Here is a 13,719-nt window from a genome sequence, read left to right as displayed (position 1 = left end):
ATTGCTTCTTTATTCCACTAAAGTCATTTTAAAAGTTAAATTAAGGTTCATGATAATTTTAAAATTTAACGGTTTTTGAAATATTCAAATAAATTATTTCAGTTAAGCATCGTCATCATCATATTTGATCACTAAATTCTCAACATTTACTGCTGTTTTATGATGTTTTGCTATATGTTTCCTTCGTCCTCCAGGTGTCTTGAAAGTAGCATCACATAAATTACATTGAAATTTAGTATCGGATGTGTGGACAGTCGAATGTATTTGAAGTAATCTTTTGTTCTTAAACTTTTTACCACAAAAGCAAGAATGAATTGGTCCTTCATAGTGCTCAAATGAATGAATCCTTAAATCTCTTTGTCTATTAAAAGTCAATCCACATTGCTCACAATTGTAGATAATTCCTCGATTGGAACTAAAATGAAGGTGCTCAAAGTGTCTCTTAAGTAGAAATTCAATCTTAAATGACTTGCTACATACACTGCATGTAAATGGCTTCTTTTGACCTTCTTCGGTATGCTGATTATGGATGTGAATTTTCAGATTCTTTTCTTGTAGAATAATTTTACAGTGCGGACAGCTGACATAAACTTTTACTGCTGCATGGACGGAATTTTTATGAATTTTTAGTGCATTTTCACTTTTAAAGCTTTTTGGACATGAATCACATAAAAAGTTTCTATCGTCAATATGGGTTAGACTGTGTCTTTTAAGGTTTCCAATACTTTTAAATGACGCATTGCATATATTACAAACCTGTGGACGAGAATTTTCATGTGACAGCTTATGTGCTTCGTAGATGCTTTTGATGTCAAATTTCTTGTCACAAACTTGACATTTAAAAATTTCGACTGCTATTCGCTGCTTAACACCGTGAGCTTGTAGAGAATGTGATTTATAGCTGAGTTTACTTTTAAAGACTTCGGAGCAGCTTGAACATTTATAGAGCTTCCTTAGATGTTTATTCTTCATGTGTAGCTCAAGGTTCCTTATGTATTTTATTGAGTCACCGCATTTATCACAAGTATATGTATTATGTGCTCGTCCAGGTCTTTTCAGTTTTGGTGGTGCTTCTTGTTCTTGAACTTTTACTTCCTGTTCTTCGTGATCACTTTCGATGGAACTTTCTGGTTCAACAGCAGTACTTTGTTCCTCAATTACTTCCGCTTCCTGTACATCTTCAACCTTTTCATTAACCTTATCGTATTCAATACTTTTCTCAGGTTCAGGTAGTATTTTTTGACGATTATAGGATATCGATTCAAGTTGTTCCTTAGCTATTTTCTTAATTTCCTGTTCTGTCATCTGATCATCGTCCAAACTTGTCGGCGGACCTTTACATCTATTCAATCGAACATGCTTCATCAAACCACTTTTGAATGTAAAATTTTCCAGGCATGACTCGCATTGAAATTTCTTATTTGAGTGCTTTTGTAGATGAATGTTCAATAATCTCGTTGTCTTAAAGATCTGATCGCAATGAAAGCAGGTCTTGATTTCTCCATTGAAATGAATAAAGCTATGGATTCTCAAGTCTTCTTTCGTCTCAAAATATACACTGCATTTGTTGCATTTGAAATGCAGTTCCTCCTTATTTTTATGTGCAATTTGATGATGATTGTTTCTGGATGTTGTATTCTTGAACATTCGAGTACAGTATTTACATTTATATTTAAAATCCTTCAAGTGGATTGATATGTGATTGTTGAGAAGTGTTTTGTGACTGAATGTAGCTCCACATTCTTTGCACGTAAATTTTTCTAGATGCTGTAATATTGGAATGTACTATTATTGAAAATTGTCATCAATTCGACTGTTTTACTTACACTGAGCAAGTGTCTCTTTAGAATAATCTTTGAATTGTACGCTTTCATGCATATATTGCATGTCAGGATCTCTTGTTGATGCCGTTCCATGTGAATCCTTAAATAATTTTTGTTTGCAAACACTTTTCCTGGAATTTCATTTAAGAAATGGATTGAATTCATAAAGATATTGAATAATATATAGATTATTACCATCATAGTCACATATGAAGTTTCGTGGATTGTCAGGATGTCTGGTTTCCTTGTGTTTATTTAAAAAATATTCTGATTTTAAAACTGTTTTGCAAATTTCACATTGAAGGCTTTTCTTTATTTTTTTCAGCTTCCCAGCAGTTTTGTGAACATCTTTTGATATTTTCATGGTTTCTTAATATCATAAATAACTTAGAATTCCTTAAAATAGGATTAATTACATTTATTTTACAAATTATTGTCTATTGTTTTTGTTTATGTTTACATTCTAAGCAAGGGATTGAAGCTAGGATTTGAATATTTTGAGATTTTCTTAATTTCTATCAAAATTGTGCAAGTCATTTGATTTCTTTTTCATTATTTATATGGTTTTTGCTAAATTGCATAAATTAGTTCTCATAACGATCCAATATTTATCCATTAAAATAGTAGAATTCATAAATTAGCTTTAACGGTTTTTTGAATTTCAAAAGTTTCATTTTATGAGAAACAATTTTAACCTCAAACTTTTTGATACCAAAAATTTCATAAATTAGATCATTTGCTCGCATTCTAATTGAGTAGCAAAAAGGATATCGTGAAATAAACACTCATACTTGACACAGGTACCAGTGAAAGTTTCTAACAATCGAGAAATTAAACAATAATATTTTGCTAGCTTTGCGCCCTAATAATAACGGTCGATTTGAAATTGAGATTTTTGAGGATAATCGCAGCAAACTTGGGACGATTATTAATTAAATTTAATTGCTAGAATTAGGACTGAAAAGTGAATTTTATTTAATTAAATTGTTAATAAATAGTTAATAACAATTAATACATCAAAAGTGAAGTTAAACAAAGTGAAAAAGTGAAAATCTGAAGAAAAAATAGATATTTATACTTAAATTAAGACATTTATCCTGTATTTCGCTCTGAAAAAAGATTTCAAGTGTCGATACAAATAAAACATATATTTTAATTAAGTTTAATGGAGAAAATAAATTGAAAAAGTGTTTAAAACGTTTAATAATACTAGAAATTGTCTAATGATTGTGAAAAAATTATAAAGAAAGTGCTTTAAATTAGTTAAATATCGATTTAAAGTGCAGAAACTTTTTCCCTCGCTTTTCAACATATAGGATTTGCGAGATTTAGTCAAGATGCCACTTTTAAAAAGAAAGCCATTTAAGCGTAATCCGATTCCAGAAGGAATCAGGGATGACGACGATGTATACTACTGTGAAGCAACTAAAGAAATATTCAAGTCATATGAGTAAGTATCCTGGAATAATTGCAAAATTATAGTTTTTTCGTGTCCTCAAAAAGTTGAGTTCTATTTTTTTCGTGCTTTATATCGCATACAACCACGCCAACATTGTTCTGACATATTGGATTTCATAATGTTATAAACTTTTTCTATTTAGTGATTTCTTTGAACGAGTTATGCTTACAAATTCAGTCGTTTGGACATGTTCGTTAACCGGAAGACCAGAACTAACGTATGCAGAGGCACTCGCATCCGAGAAAACTGCAAGGAAATTACTCCGTCAATTTCCGTCAGCACTTCGCGGTCCAGTAATTTTAGTAGCTTCAAGGACAAAAAGATCAGCACTAAAAGAACTTGTTGATGATGTTTATAATATAATCAAAGATAGATTCTTTAAGGATGAGAAACTTGATGTTTTGAATGAAAATGGTAAAGGATGGAGATTCTGTAAAATTGTCAAAGTCATCTTTCCATCAGATTATGAGTAAGTTATAACTTGTTCCTTCATGTCAAAACATTATATAAAATTAATTATTATTTTAGTTTATCAGAATCGTATGATTTACAAAAAATAGAATATCGTGTAGCAGCCATTGATGATGATAAAGAACCACAAGAATGGACTACAAAAGCAGAGAACATGCGACGAGATAAGACAGTATTTACTAAAGATAAAACTAAATTATTCCTTAAACAGCACATTGGAGGATCAAATAGTATGCTTATAATGAAAGAAGAGTCTATTCAAAAGTATGTGACTGATAGAGGTATAAAAGCAGAAGATATCTTCGTAGGAAAATTGCCAGATTTTGAGTTGTCGAAAAAACTTCAACAACAGCAGGAAAAGAATAGTAAGAAACGCGAGTCGAAAGGTGGAAAAGAGAAAAGCTCTAAAGAAAAATCGACTAATACTAAGAAAAAGGGTGGAAAGGAAGGTAAGCAAGGTGACATCACCAAATATTTAAATAATTCAGGAACGTCCAAAACAAAAGAACTTTCCGTAGAAGATAAGAAGAAACGCGATGAGGAATCGAAGAAATTTCGAGAACAATTGGAAGCCAAAAAGAAGGAAAAGGCAGAAATGGAAGCTGAAAAGCAAAGGAAAATTGCTGAAGAAAAAGCAAAATTACTGGCAAAAATACAAGCAGCTGTTCGTGAACATAATCAGACTCGCGATGATTTAGAGCTTATTGATCAAAGAATTTTACCAAAATCCAAAGAAATTTCAACAGTGTTGGATAAGAAATATTTTGGGGATTTCATGAAGGTCCTCGAGTTCATTCATTCATTTCCTGAAGTCTTATCAATCAGCGATAAATTTCCATATGGCTTAACAATGGATATATTGGAACGTGCTTTAGTATTCAAAGAAGTAAATGGTCCATTAAGTGATATTCTTCAGGTTCTATTAGGCACAGTATTTTCACTACAAATGGAAGAAGAGAATGAAATTGAGATTCAATATAGAATTAGTGGAGATATCCCTCAAAAACATTCCAAAATTGATTTAATGAGAAATGCATCACGCGTACAATTGTGGATGCGAAAACATTTAAATACAAATATGAATCATCTTATTATCGACTCGACAACAGTTAGTGAACTTTTACGATTACATTTTATGAGCTCTGGTGCACTCTTGTCTGAAAAGTCATCAAGGAGTCGATTTCAATCACGTGGTGGTTATCGTAGTCACGACGATCCAGGACTTCATTTTGTATCCAAATATCCTCATATCATTAAATTTCTTACTCAATATAGTGTATTTCAATTATCTACTCGTGACATTCTACGTATACTTAGCTGTTTAACGGATCAAATATTAACGTTTTCTAATCTTCGTGACGTCATTGAGGATCGTATTGAACAAGCTGTTAATGCGAGACTTGAATATAGAAATTTAAGGCTTAATGAAGGACGTCGTGAGAGGAAATTAGCTGAAGATAAAAAGACATTACAGGAAGAGCATAAAACAGCTATTGCTGAACATGAGAAGCTTGACGAAAAGAAAAAGGATGCTTTAATTAAAAATGCTGAAAACGAGCTTGAACAAAAGATTGCAAAACTTGATGCCATTTCTGCCAAAGAAAAAGCTCAATACTTAAAAGATCTCAAAGTCCAAATATCCATTTTCTTTAATCATCAAACGTATCTCGGATCTGATCGTGCATTTCGTAATTATTATATTTTTGAGTCATTGCCAGGATTATTTGTTGAAAATGATATAACATTTGCTGGTAAATGTTTAGACAAATTTGTCAAAAATAATCCAGCATTAGCACATAGTACAAAAGAACAGCGATATGGAATTATCAAGCAAATGATTTCGACAGAAGAGTCAAATTCAAGTGATGATAAGGAGAATAAGGTTGAGGTGAATGGGACAGCAAATCAAGAGAATAGTAATAAGAGTATCGCATTAAAGAAAGAAAGTGACCTTGATGTTCAAAAAGAATTATTAATGTGTAATTGTGACCCATCCTCATGTGCTGTACATTCGGAAAATGTTGAACGTTCTGTATGGACATATTATCATACAGCTGAAGAAATTGATGCACTTATTGAATCACTTAATACTCGCGGATATCGTGAGTCAAAGTTGCGTGAGCAATTGGAAGCAAATCGTGACTTGATTGTTGATTATATCAAGAATTGTCCATTAGAGAAGCTTCAAGTAAATGTTAATGTCGATGAGGATGTTGATATGGAACAAGAAATGAAAAAGAATGCACGCATGGTTAAGGCTAAAACAAATAAGAGCAAAGTATATGATAATCCAAATTTCAATTGTAAAAGTGGAACTAATCCAAGTACAATTTATGATGGTATGCTTAGGTCAACAATATTAGACTTTGAGCATAAACTTAGTGTAGGATGTCTTGGGGAAATTAAAGTACAAGATAAAGCTTTATGGCGTAAATATATCGAGGAAGGTGAATATTATGCACTAGATGATAACTTGAAATGGGGAAACAATAGCTTAACAAATGGACATGCACAAGAAAATGGAAGTGCACATGGAAGTGAAGCAGCAGAAGATGATGAAGAAGATGATATGAGTTCGGTTGGAGATTTTGATTTAGCACAAACTATCGATTCAGGAAATTGTTCAGATGCTGATTCTGATGGTGTTGAGGCTGTACAATTAAAAACAAGCGAAATGGAAAGTGTTAAGCTTAAGGTCAAGAATTTAGCTATGGCACTTTTACAAGTCGAACAAGGGATAGATATTAAATTTATTCGTGCACCGTTTGGACCTGCAAAAGATCCTAAAGATAAAGCACTTCTAGCAAAGGCCCTAGCACTTGCCAAAAAGCGTCTCCTTAAATGGGAAGAATCATTAATGAAGTCAACAAACTTCTCTCAGGTAATTTATTATGAAATTTTAGAAGCTTGATTCAGTAACTAACATTTTATTCATCTTATAGGTATTTCTACACTACAGCATACTTCAAGATTCCATCAAGTGGTCTCGATCAGCAGAGAAAATTGGATGTTTAGTTTGTCGAAGTAAATCAGATCCAGAACAAACTCTCCTTTGCGATCAATGTAATAAAGGATGGCATATGTTCTGCTTGAAACCAAAGCTCACACAAATTCCTCATGGCGATTGGTTCTGTCCAAGATGTCGGCCAGAAGACTATATTGTCAAGAGAAATCGCAAAAGACCTGCTGTTGTTATTGAGGAGTCGGCATCTGAGGAAGAGGAAGAAGATGACGAGGACGAGGATGATGATGACGATACACAAGATACAGCGTAAGTACAACAGCACACTAACAAATAACGATTTTTTGAATTTTAAATCATTAATATTTGATTTTGGAAAATCCGTTAAAAATTTGAAAAATATTTGACCGTTCATTTTCTTTCTAGTGATTCTGAAGCTGAAGTTTGTACAGCTTGTGGAAACGACGGAGAAAAATTACTGTATTGCTGTAACGAGGACTGCTCTACTCAAGTTCATTTAGATTGTGCTAAGCCACCAGCTAAATCAGTTAAATCTAAATCCTGGAAATGTAGTAAATGTGTTAATGCAGACAATCGTAAAGATCGTGTCAAACGCAGGCGAATGGAAAAAGGTTTAGAATAGTTTATTTTACATATATATTATTAAATTGTATCAATTTGTATATAAAGTATATTTTAAAAAGCAGCACAACATTTTCAAGAATTGTCCAGTTCTTCAAAACTTATTTTCATATTAGAAATGTCCAAAAGTGCCTAATAAAAGTTGCTGCTTATTTCATTTCAACGTCATTCGAGTATTGATGATCCTTAACGAAATATTTTGACTTTTATAGATGAAAGTAATGATTCTGAGAAGCAGGAAGATGAGGAGGAAGAAGAAGAAAGTGAAGATGATGAGCCACCAGTTAAAATCAGAAAAATTGAGCGAAAACGTGGACGCAAACCAAAACAGAAGGTTTTTGAAAGTGACGATTCTGACAATGAAGTTTTAGCAAAAACTGACAAAAGGAAGTCGACAAGTAGAAGAAGTTCTGCACGTCCATCACGTAAAAATTCACCAGAAGTTGAAGGAAGTCCACGTGGTAGACCACGTAAATCAAAGAACTTAGCTACGGCAGAGGAAACAGCAGCTGAACGACGAGCTTCAAAGCGATCATTGGACAATTTTAATACAATTAGTCTTAGTACTTTAATTGATGAAGTTATTAAGCACAAAAATGCATGGCCATTCACCAAACCAGTTTCAACTTCTGAAGTTCCTGACTATTTGGAAGTGATTAAGACACCAATGGACTTTTCAAAAATCAAATCAAAACTCAATCTTGGCGATTATAGTTCAAATGAACAAGCCATGAAAGATATCGAGCTTGTGTTCTTCAATTGCGACTTATACAACATTTCAAATTCTGAAATTTACAAGTAAGCATTATTATCAAATTACTTAATTTATTGGAACTAACAAATTGACTTTATTTGCAGGTCTGGAGCTAAGTTGGAAAAGTTTGTAGCAAAGCGATGCAAGGAGTTGAATTTGCCATTTACACCATCGGATATGACGAAATAATTTGTTTGATTAGACTTTTGTGTAGCAGTACCTTTAATTTTAATTCTTTTTTTTGTGTGAAATTATTAAGTATCGGAAATAATTTATTCTATTTTTGTAAGTCCTTTCCTTAGTTTTTAGCACCACTGATTTCATTTAATTCCTTTTCCATCTTAATTCATAACTTTTTGCACTTCTGTCAGGAATTCGTTATTTCGATGATTTACGAAATATGGACATGAAATGTTTAGGACAAATACTACTTAAAATAATAAGTTTAGTTTTATTAATTAAAGAAAAAAATAAAATAATTTCTTCGGAAATAAGCAACACCTTATTGGTTTTTATTCCTATTTAACACGACATTGTTGATGGATTTATTCTTTCTTTCAGCGATTTACATCTTGAATTTAATAAATTGAAATTAGAATTAAAGATAAATTTAGTGATGGTGCTCTTCAGCTTCCTTGCGTTTGCTTTCGGCCCATTTAGCGACGTTTCCGGGGCTGTTTGCTAAAAAATTCAAGGATATCGCAATCAATAAACTGTCAATCGATATTATGATCAGGAATACTTACACAATCTGTCGACTTTATAGAAAACTGGAAGTGCCACTAAGACGCCGAGGAAGTAGTATTTCCACAATGGATTTGAGTTAATGTACCATTTCAATGGAAATTGGGCAATCTTTGCGCTCCATGTGTATGGGAATCGCATTGGTCTTCCTGCTGGCTTTGCGGCTTCTTCTGCCATCTTTAATTAAGATCCGGTGACAAGGTTTTCTAAAAAAAATTAATTTAAATGAATTTTTGGATTATTAGGTAATCACTATTTTTTATGCACTTTAAAAATCGATTTTCTGTGCGAAATAAAGACTCTAATTAATTTTGATTTATTACATGGTATAGAATAAACAGCGGTTAATGTAATTAATCAAAAGAAATGAATGTTAAGCCTGGAAAAGCTTGTAAAATTAATTTAAATTAAAAATTTACGAACCTACAAAAAACGAGAAAAAGCAAACTTCAGAGCAGTCGAAAACCACACAAATGTTTGTTATGGAACAACCGCCTATCCAATTTTTCGTCAACTTGCATATTTCTGGCGCATGATTGTAGCATTATTTCCAATGAGCAGTCACTATGTCCGAAAATTCTTGAAATTAATAAATTATGTTTTAATTAATGCAATTTATGACAAAATTGTGTTCAATTTTTGATTGCTGTTGTATGGTTTTCAAGTTCAAACCAGAAAATTTAAATTTAGAATATCCGTTAATAAAAGAAAAAGTATTGATCGAATGGGCGGGTTGGAAGCGTCTCATTCATAATTGTTTTGTCGAACTTTTAAAACCTGTTTTACTTTTTTGCGTGTGTTAATATTACTTATCTCCTATAACATATACAGAAATCTATTAAATATTTTAAACATACTAGTTTCTAACAACTAAGACATCGAAATAGAAAAAAAGAGAGAAAAAAAGAGGAAATCAACATGAGCGAAGAAAAGTTAACTAGTAATAAATTGGATATTGAGCAGAAAAGGCAGTCTCTCAACAATTCTGAAGATAATCGTGAGTCGTATAAGCCAATTTCTGAAGATACAGGACTAGATCACGGTGAATTTCTTAATTTATTAATTAAATTAAATAATTTTGCATTTGTTTTGTTACGATAAGTCTTATCAATTGATCTGGGAAGTAATCAAGGGCATATCAAAGGGAAATAATCAATTCTGAAAGTTTAATGACGCTGGGATTTTTTCTTCTTTTTATTTAATATCAGTTTTTGCAATTCATGACATTTTTCGGACATTCTCAGTGGGTTAGCAAATTTTTGCTGTCCGTTCGTTTTTATGCTGATGCAATAATGTCGAGCATTTCATACGATTCGTAGAACGAACAGCGTGAAAGTTTATTTTAGCTCGCTATTATTATACATAGCTATTTCTGTTGTATTTGTAGTAAAATACCTTTCATTCATCAAATCGCGCACGCGGTTTTAAAATAGAAAATAGAAATGGCAATGAAATTAGTAGATACACTGGATCTTTTTGTGCAATTTTTGATATTGACTGGATTTTTTAACCCAGTCGGAATAATTTGATGTCTTCGGATTTAATTTTTAATCCTCCGGATTAATTTTTTCATTCATCGGATTTAATTTTGATTCTGTCGGAAATAATTGTATTACTGACTTGTAGTCATGCTGATGTATTATTTTGAAGCAAAAGTATGAACTTTACGCCTCATTGTTCATATTCATAAGATACGTACATCAAATATTCTTAATGTCCAAAACTACCACAAAAGAAATGTCTAATCATTAAGAATTCATCTTCGTCGTCTGCAGACAACTGTCGATATGCTAATAATACAAATACGTTTAATGATCTTGAAAAGATAACTTAAAAATGTATTTTGACGTCATAATGTTGGCGACACATTCTCACATTTATCAGTATATACACACATTCTACGAATGTTGTTGCTCGTTGCTTCGTACGAATTCGTATCACATTGAAGTCAATTGAATATTAATTTTCTTACTTCTCATAGCTTAATGAACTGAAAAGGCAGCAAAAAATAAGTACAAATTTTTATTTGATATTTTACAGTTAGTGGAGATACAGCAAAGAACTCGAATATGGTACGTGAAAATCTAAATGCTCAAGATGGAGCAGATGAAAAGATGCTGGGCACTGATGATAAGGAGACTCTTGCCTTGAAGGATGTTGAAGTTAAATTCATCGCAGCCGATCCAAATGGCGATGCTAAAATTGAAATCGAGACTGCTGAAAAGGTGAGTTGGATATACTCCAAGTAATGTTCTCGAACTGAAGTTTTAAGAAAGCATCAAGACTGCACATTTTCTCTGTCATCTCCTTCCTATGTTAAGCAGTCGATTGATTATTTAGGTTTATAATTAGCAGACTAACGGACAGTTTAACGTGTTAATTCATGACATATTATAAATATCACTAAATTAATTTGAAAGTGTTCAGTCTTCTTGTAACTTTACAACTATCGAGATCTTAAGGGTTTGGTACCAATAGCTTCAGACAGAAAAATGATAGAAAACGATCAAAGAGTAAATAAACCTTGAAACTTCATTATTAAGATCCACATAAGATATCACTTAGATGAAATTTCATCGTCTAAACTGATTGTTCACGACTTAAATTGAGTGTGAAGAGGAAATTGTGACTGATTTCTATTTTTCTTTTCTTTTCTACTTTATTAGACTTTTACTGGAATGACAAAGGAAGAATTGATGAAGTATGCAAACGATCCATTCTGGGTTAAATTGAGGTAAAGTACACTTATTTTGAGATAAAACGGTTTTCAAAAATTTAAATATACCGATCGTCAAGATTTGAATATTTAACGACTTTCAAAATTTCAAATTTTGAACGATTTTCAAAAATATTTAAATTCTTAACGGTTTTTGAAAATCAGTTCCTTTTTAAAACCCCAATATTAATAAGAAATCTTTCCTATCTAGATGGTTCATGTTCATTTTGTTCTGGGCTGCATGGATCGGTATGCTCGTTGGTGCTGTTTTAATCATCATTAATGCTCCAAAATGTGCTCCACCAACTCCATTGCCATGGTACAAAGAAGGTCCATTAGTTTTAATTGGAAATAATGCAAACAGTGTTGATGTTGAACAACTCGCTAAGCATGAAGTTCAAGGTGTGATTTATGAATTGGATGGAGATAAAACTTACAAGATTGATGATGTCCAGAATGATATTAAGATTATTGTTGATAAGTTCAAGGCAAAGAACATTCATGTAGTTATTGACCTGACACCAAATTATGTTACAAGTGATGACGAGTTGTTGAAGAAGGCATTGGGAGGAGACATCGAAAGCCAGGCTGCTTTTGTTACCTCTGATAAGAAGACAAACTTCAAGAAAGTCAAAGAAGGCGGAGATGCCTGGGAAGACCAAGGAAATAACAAATATTATTTGAAACAATTTGGAACAAACTACGATTTGCGTCTAGACAACGCACTTGCTCAAGATAAATTTAAGGGAGTTCTAGCTAAACTTGCCGAAGTCGGTGTTAAAGGATTCCGATTGTCTAATGCCAAACATTTTATCATTAAGGAAGGAGTTTTCCAAGATAATGCCGTAGTTCCAGATCCACATGGTCTTGGAGTTGATGAATATTTGTTCTATGTTAATTCACAAACAACTTTCCAAAAGGGTCTTGGACAATTACTGCATGACTTGAATAGCTACGTTAAAAATATTACAAATGATGAAGGATTCTTAACAATTAAGGATGATCTTTCAGCTCATATGAAGGATTATGCTGTTGGAGAGTTCCTTGGATTTGAATTGCCACGATTTGGATTCATTAATTCCATTTTCCATTCACCAGATGCCACAAAGGCAAAGATCTTGAAGGATAATTTCGATAAAATTCATGAACATCTCAGTTCCGATTCAACAAAATGGATGCAAATTGAATATGGCAAGCATGCATATGAGAACTTTGATGAATCAGCATTTAAACTTTTCATTGGATTGCTCAATGGTGTCCAAATTGCTTCATTTAATGATCTCGTCAACATTAACAATAATACTGATTTATACACTAAGATCCAAAAGGAACACGAAACAACAGTTTTCCAACATGGAAGTTTCGAGTCTTACTTGAGCGAAGATGCAACAGCTTTTGCTTATTCCAGGTAAATTAATTAATCTATGATTTAATCTTCATTTTTATTGCTATTAATCATTTCACACTAATCATTCACATTACTTTATGCTTGCACTAAAATATTTTAATGGAACTAACAGATTTAGGTAAGATAATATAAGCTAACTAAATAACTTTCTATGCATGATTCATTAAAATTCCACTTACCGATTGAAATCAATTTTTGTCAATATTGCCATGTGCTTATTAACAAGCTGCTAATTGTGATAAAATTGATCCTCAAATATATTTGCATGCTGTAAGCAGACATTGGACATAAGATTAATTTTCTATTATTTTCTCATTTATTAATTATAGAATGAAGTCCGGAAATCCAGGATACTTTGTGGTCGTTAATCCCTCGAATAATAAAATCACTGCCAAGTTCAACGAAACAAGTGTTTTGGGATCTGACTTGACTTTCGTGATGTTCAGCAACAACTTTGATGAACCGCCAAAGAATAAGGTTAAACTCAGCGAGATCGAGATGCCAAAACAATCTACGGCAATCTTCACATTCGTACCCAAATAAATTGCTTCATAGAAAGTTTTACTGCTTCTTGCAAACTTATGACAATACTTTACATGTTTACCGTACATCCTTTATTCGTGTAGTTGATATGATGTAGTGTTTTTGTCTATTGTCACTCAAATATTCGTTCGAATAAATAATAATAATAATTATAATGTTAATCAACATACAGTAGAAGCAAAGCAAACAACCATTGG

At 32.4% G+C, this 13,719-nt stretch overlaps 4 protein-coding genes across 5 annotated transcripts; 2 read left to right on the top strand and 2 right to left on the bottom strand.

The window, feature by feature from the left end:
- Positions 1–20: 20 nt before the first annotated feature.
- LOC139085958 (zinc finger protein 845-like) lies at positions 21–2,272 on the bottom strand. The gene is made up of 3 exons (XM_070634195.1): positions 2,019–2,272; positions 1,827–1,954; positions 21–1,767 (listed from the first exon to the last, which is right to left on the bottom strand). The coding sequence occupies exons 1-3, from the start codon at positions 2,185–2,187 to the stop codon at positions 103–105; spliced, it is 1,962 nt and encodes a 653-aa protein (XP_070490296.1). The 5' UTR covers positions 2,188–2,272; the 3' UTR covers positions 21–102.
- Positions 2,273–2,939: 667 nt separating this feature from the next.
- Acf (ATP-dependent chromatin assembly factor large subunit) lies at positions 2,940–8,556 on the top strand. 2 transcript variants are annotated; one of them, XM_070634184.1, is made up of 8 exons: positions 2,940–3,273; positions 3,425–3,751; positions 3,811–4,202; positions 4,272–6,634; positions 6,696–7,024; positions 7,142–7,347; positions 7,570–8,155; positions 8,216–8,556. In XM_070634184.1, exons 1-8 carry the CDS (start codon positions 3,161–3,163, stop codon positions 8,298–8,300), a joined length of 4,401 nt encoding a protein of 1,466 aa, XP_070490285.1. In that variant the 5' UTR covers positions 2,940–3,160; the 3' UTR covers positions 8,301–8,556. The 2 variants fall into 2 exon arrangements, with proteins under 2 accessions (XP_070490285.1, XP_070490284.1); XM_070634183.1 differs by having other exon boundaries at positions 3,811–6,634.
- A 34-nt stretch (positions 8,557–8,590) lies between these two features.
- roh (reduction of Rh1) lies at positions 8,591–9,370 on the bottom strand. Its single transcript, XM_070634223.1, has 3 exons — positions 9,279–9,370; positions 8,858–9,061; positions 8,591–8,792 (listed from the first exon to the last, which is right to left on the bottom strand). Exons 2-3 carry the CDS (start codon positions 9,030–9,032, stop codon positions 8,722–8,724), a joined length of 246 nt encoding a protein of 81 aa, XP_070490324.1. The 5' UTR covers positions 9,033–9,061; positions 9,279–9,370; the 3' UTR covers positions 8,591–8,721.
- Positions 9,371–9,689: 319 nt separating this feature from the next.
- CD98hc (CD98 heavy chain) lies at positions 9,690–13,712 on the top strand. The gene is made up of 5 exons (XM_070634197.1): positions 9,690–9,897; positions 10,896–11,080; positions 11,522–11,589; positions 11,783–12,979; positions 13,309–13,712. The coding sequence occupies exons 1-5, from the start codon at positions 9,774–9,776 to the stop codon at positions 13,520–13,522; spliced, it is 1,788 nt and encodes a 595-aa protein (XP_070490298.1). The 5' UTR covers positions 9,690–9,773; the 3' UTR covers positions 13,523–13,712.
- Positions 13,713–13,719: the final 7 nt, after the last annotated feature.

This window comes from Chironomus tepperi, unplaced genomic scaffold (assembly GCF_022539635.2).
Source record: "Chironomus tepperi strain 1889 unplaced genomic scaffold, CSIRO-AGI_Ctep_v1 contig_85, whole genome shotgun sequence".
NCBI classification, from domain to species: domain Eukaryota; kingdom Metazoa; phylum Arthropoda; class Insecta; order Diptera; family Chironomidae; genus Chironomus; species Chironomus tepperi.
This window is presented reverse-complemented; position numbering and strand designations above follow the sequence as displayed.

Coding starts and splice junctions, on each gene's coding strand:
- Acf (XM_070634183.1), top strand. CDS start 3,161: ATGCCACTTTTAAAAAGAAAGCCATTTAAGCGTAATCCGATTCCAGAA. Junction 3,274..3,424: donor GAAATATTCAAGTCATATGA/GTAAGTATCCTG, acceptor TTTTCTATTTAG/TGATTTCTTTGAACGAGTTA. Junction 6,635..6,695: donor AGTCAACAAACTTCTCTCAG/GTAATTTATTAT, acceptor TTCATCTTATAG/GTATTTCTACACTACAGCAT.
- CD98hc (XM_070634197.1), top strand. CDS start 9,774: ATGAGCGAAGAAAAGTTAACTAGTAATAAATTGGATATTGAGCAGAAA. Junction 11,081..11,521: donor AAATCGAGACTGCTGAAAAG/GTGAGTTGGATA, acceptor CTACTTTATTAG/ACTTTTACTGGAATGACAAA. Junction 12,980..13,308: donor ACAGCTTTTGCTTATTCCAG/GTAAATTAATTA, acceptor TATTAATTATAG/AATGAAGTCCGGAAATCCAG.
- roh (XM_070634223.1), bottom strand. CDS start 9,032: ATGGCAGAAGAAGCCGCAAAGCCAGCAGGAAGACCAATGCGATTCCCA. Junction 8,793..8,857: donor CTATAAAGTCGACAGATTGT/GTAAGTATTCCT, acceptor TGAATTTTTTAG/CAAACAGCCCCGGAAACGTC.
- LOC139085958 (XM_070634195.1), bottom strand. CDS start 2,187: ATGAAAATATCAAAAGATGTTCACAAAACTGCTGGGAAGCTGAAAAAA. Junction 1,955..2,018: donor CTTCATATGTGACTATGATG/GTAATAATCTAT, acceptor ATGAAATTCCAG/GAAAAGTGTTTGCAAACAAA. Junction 1,768..1,826: donor TAAAGAGACACTTGCTCAGT/GTAAGTAAAACA, acceptor CCAATATTACAG/CATCTAGAAAAATTTACGTG.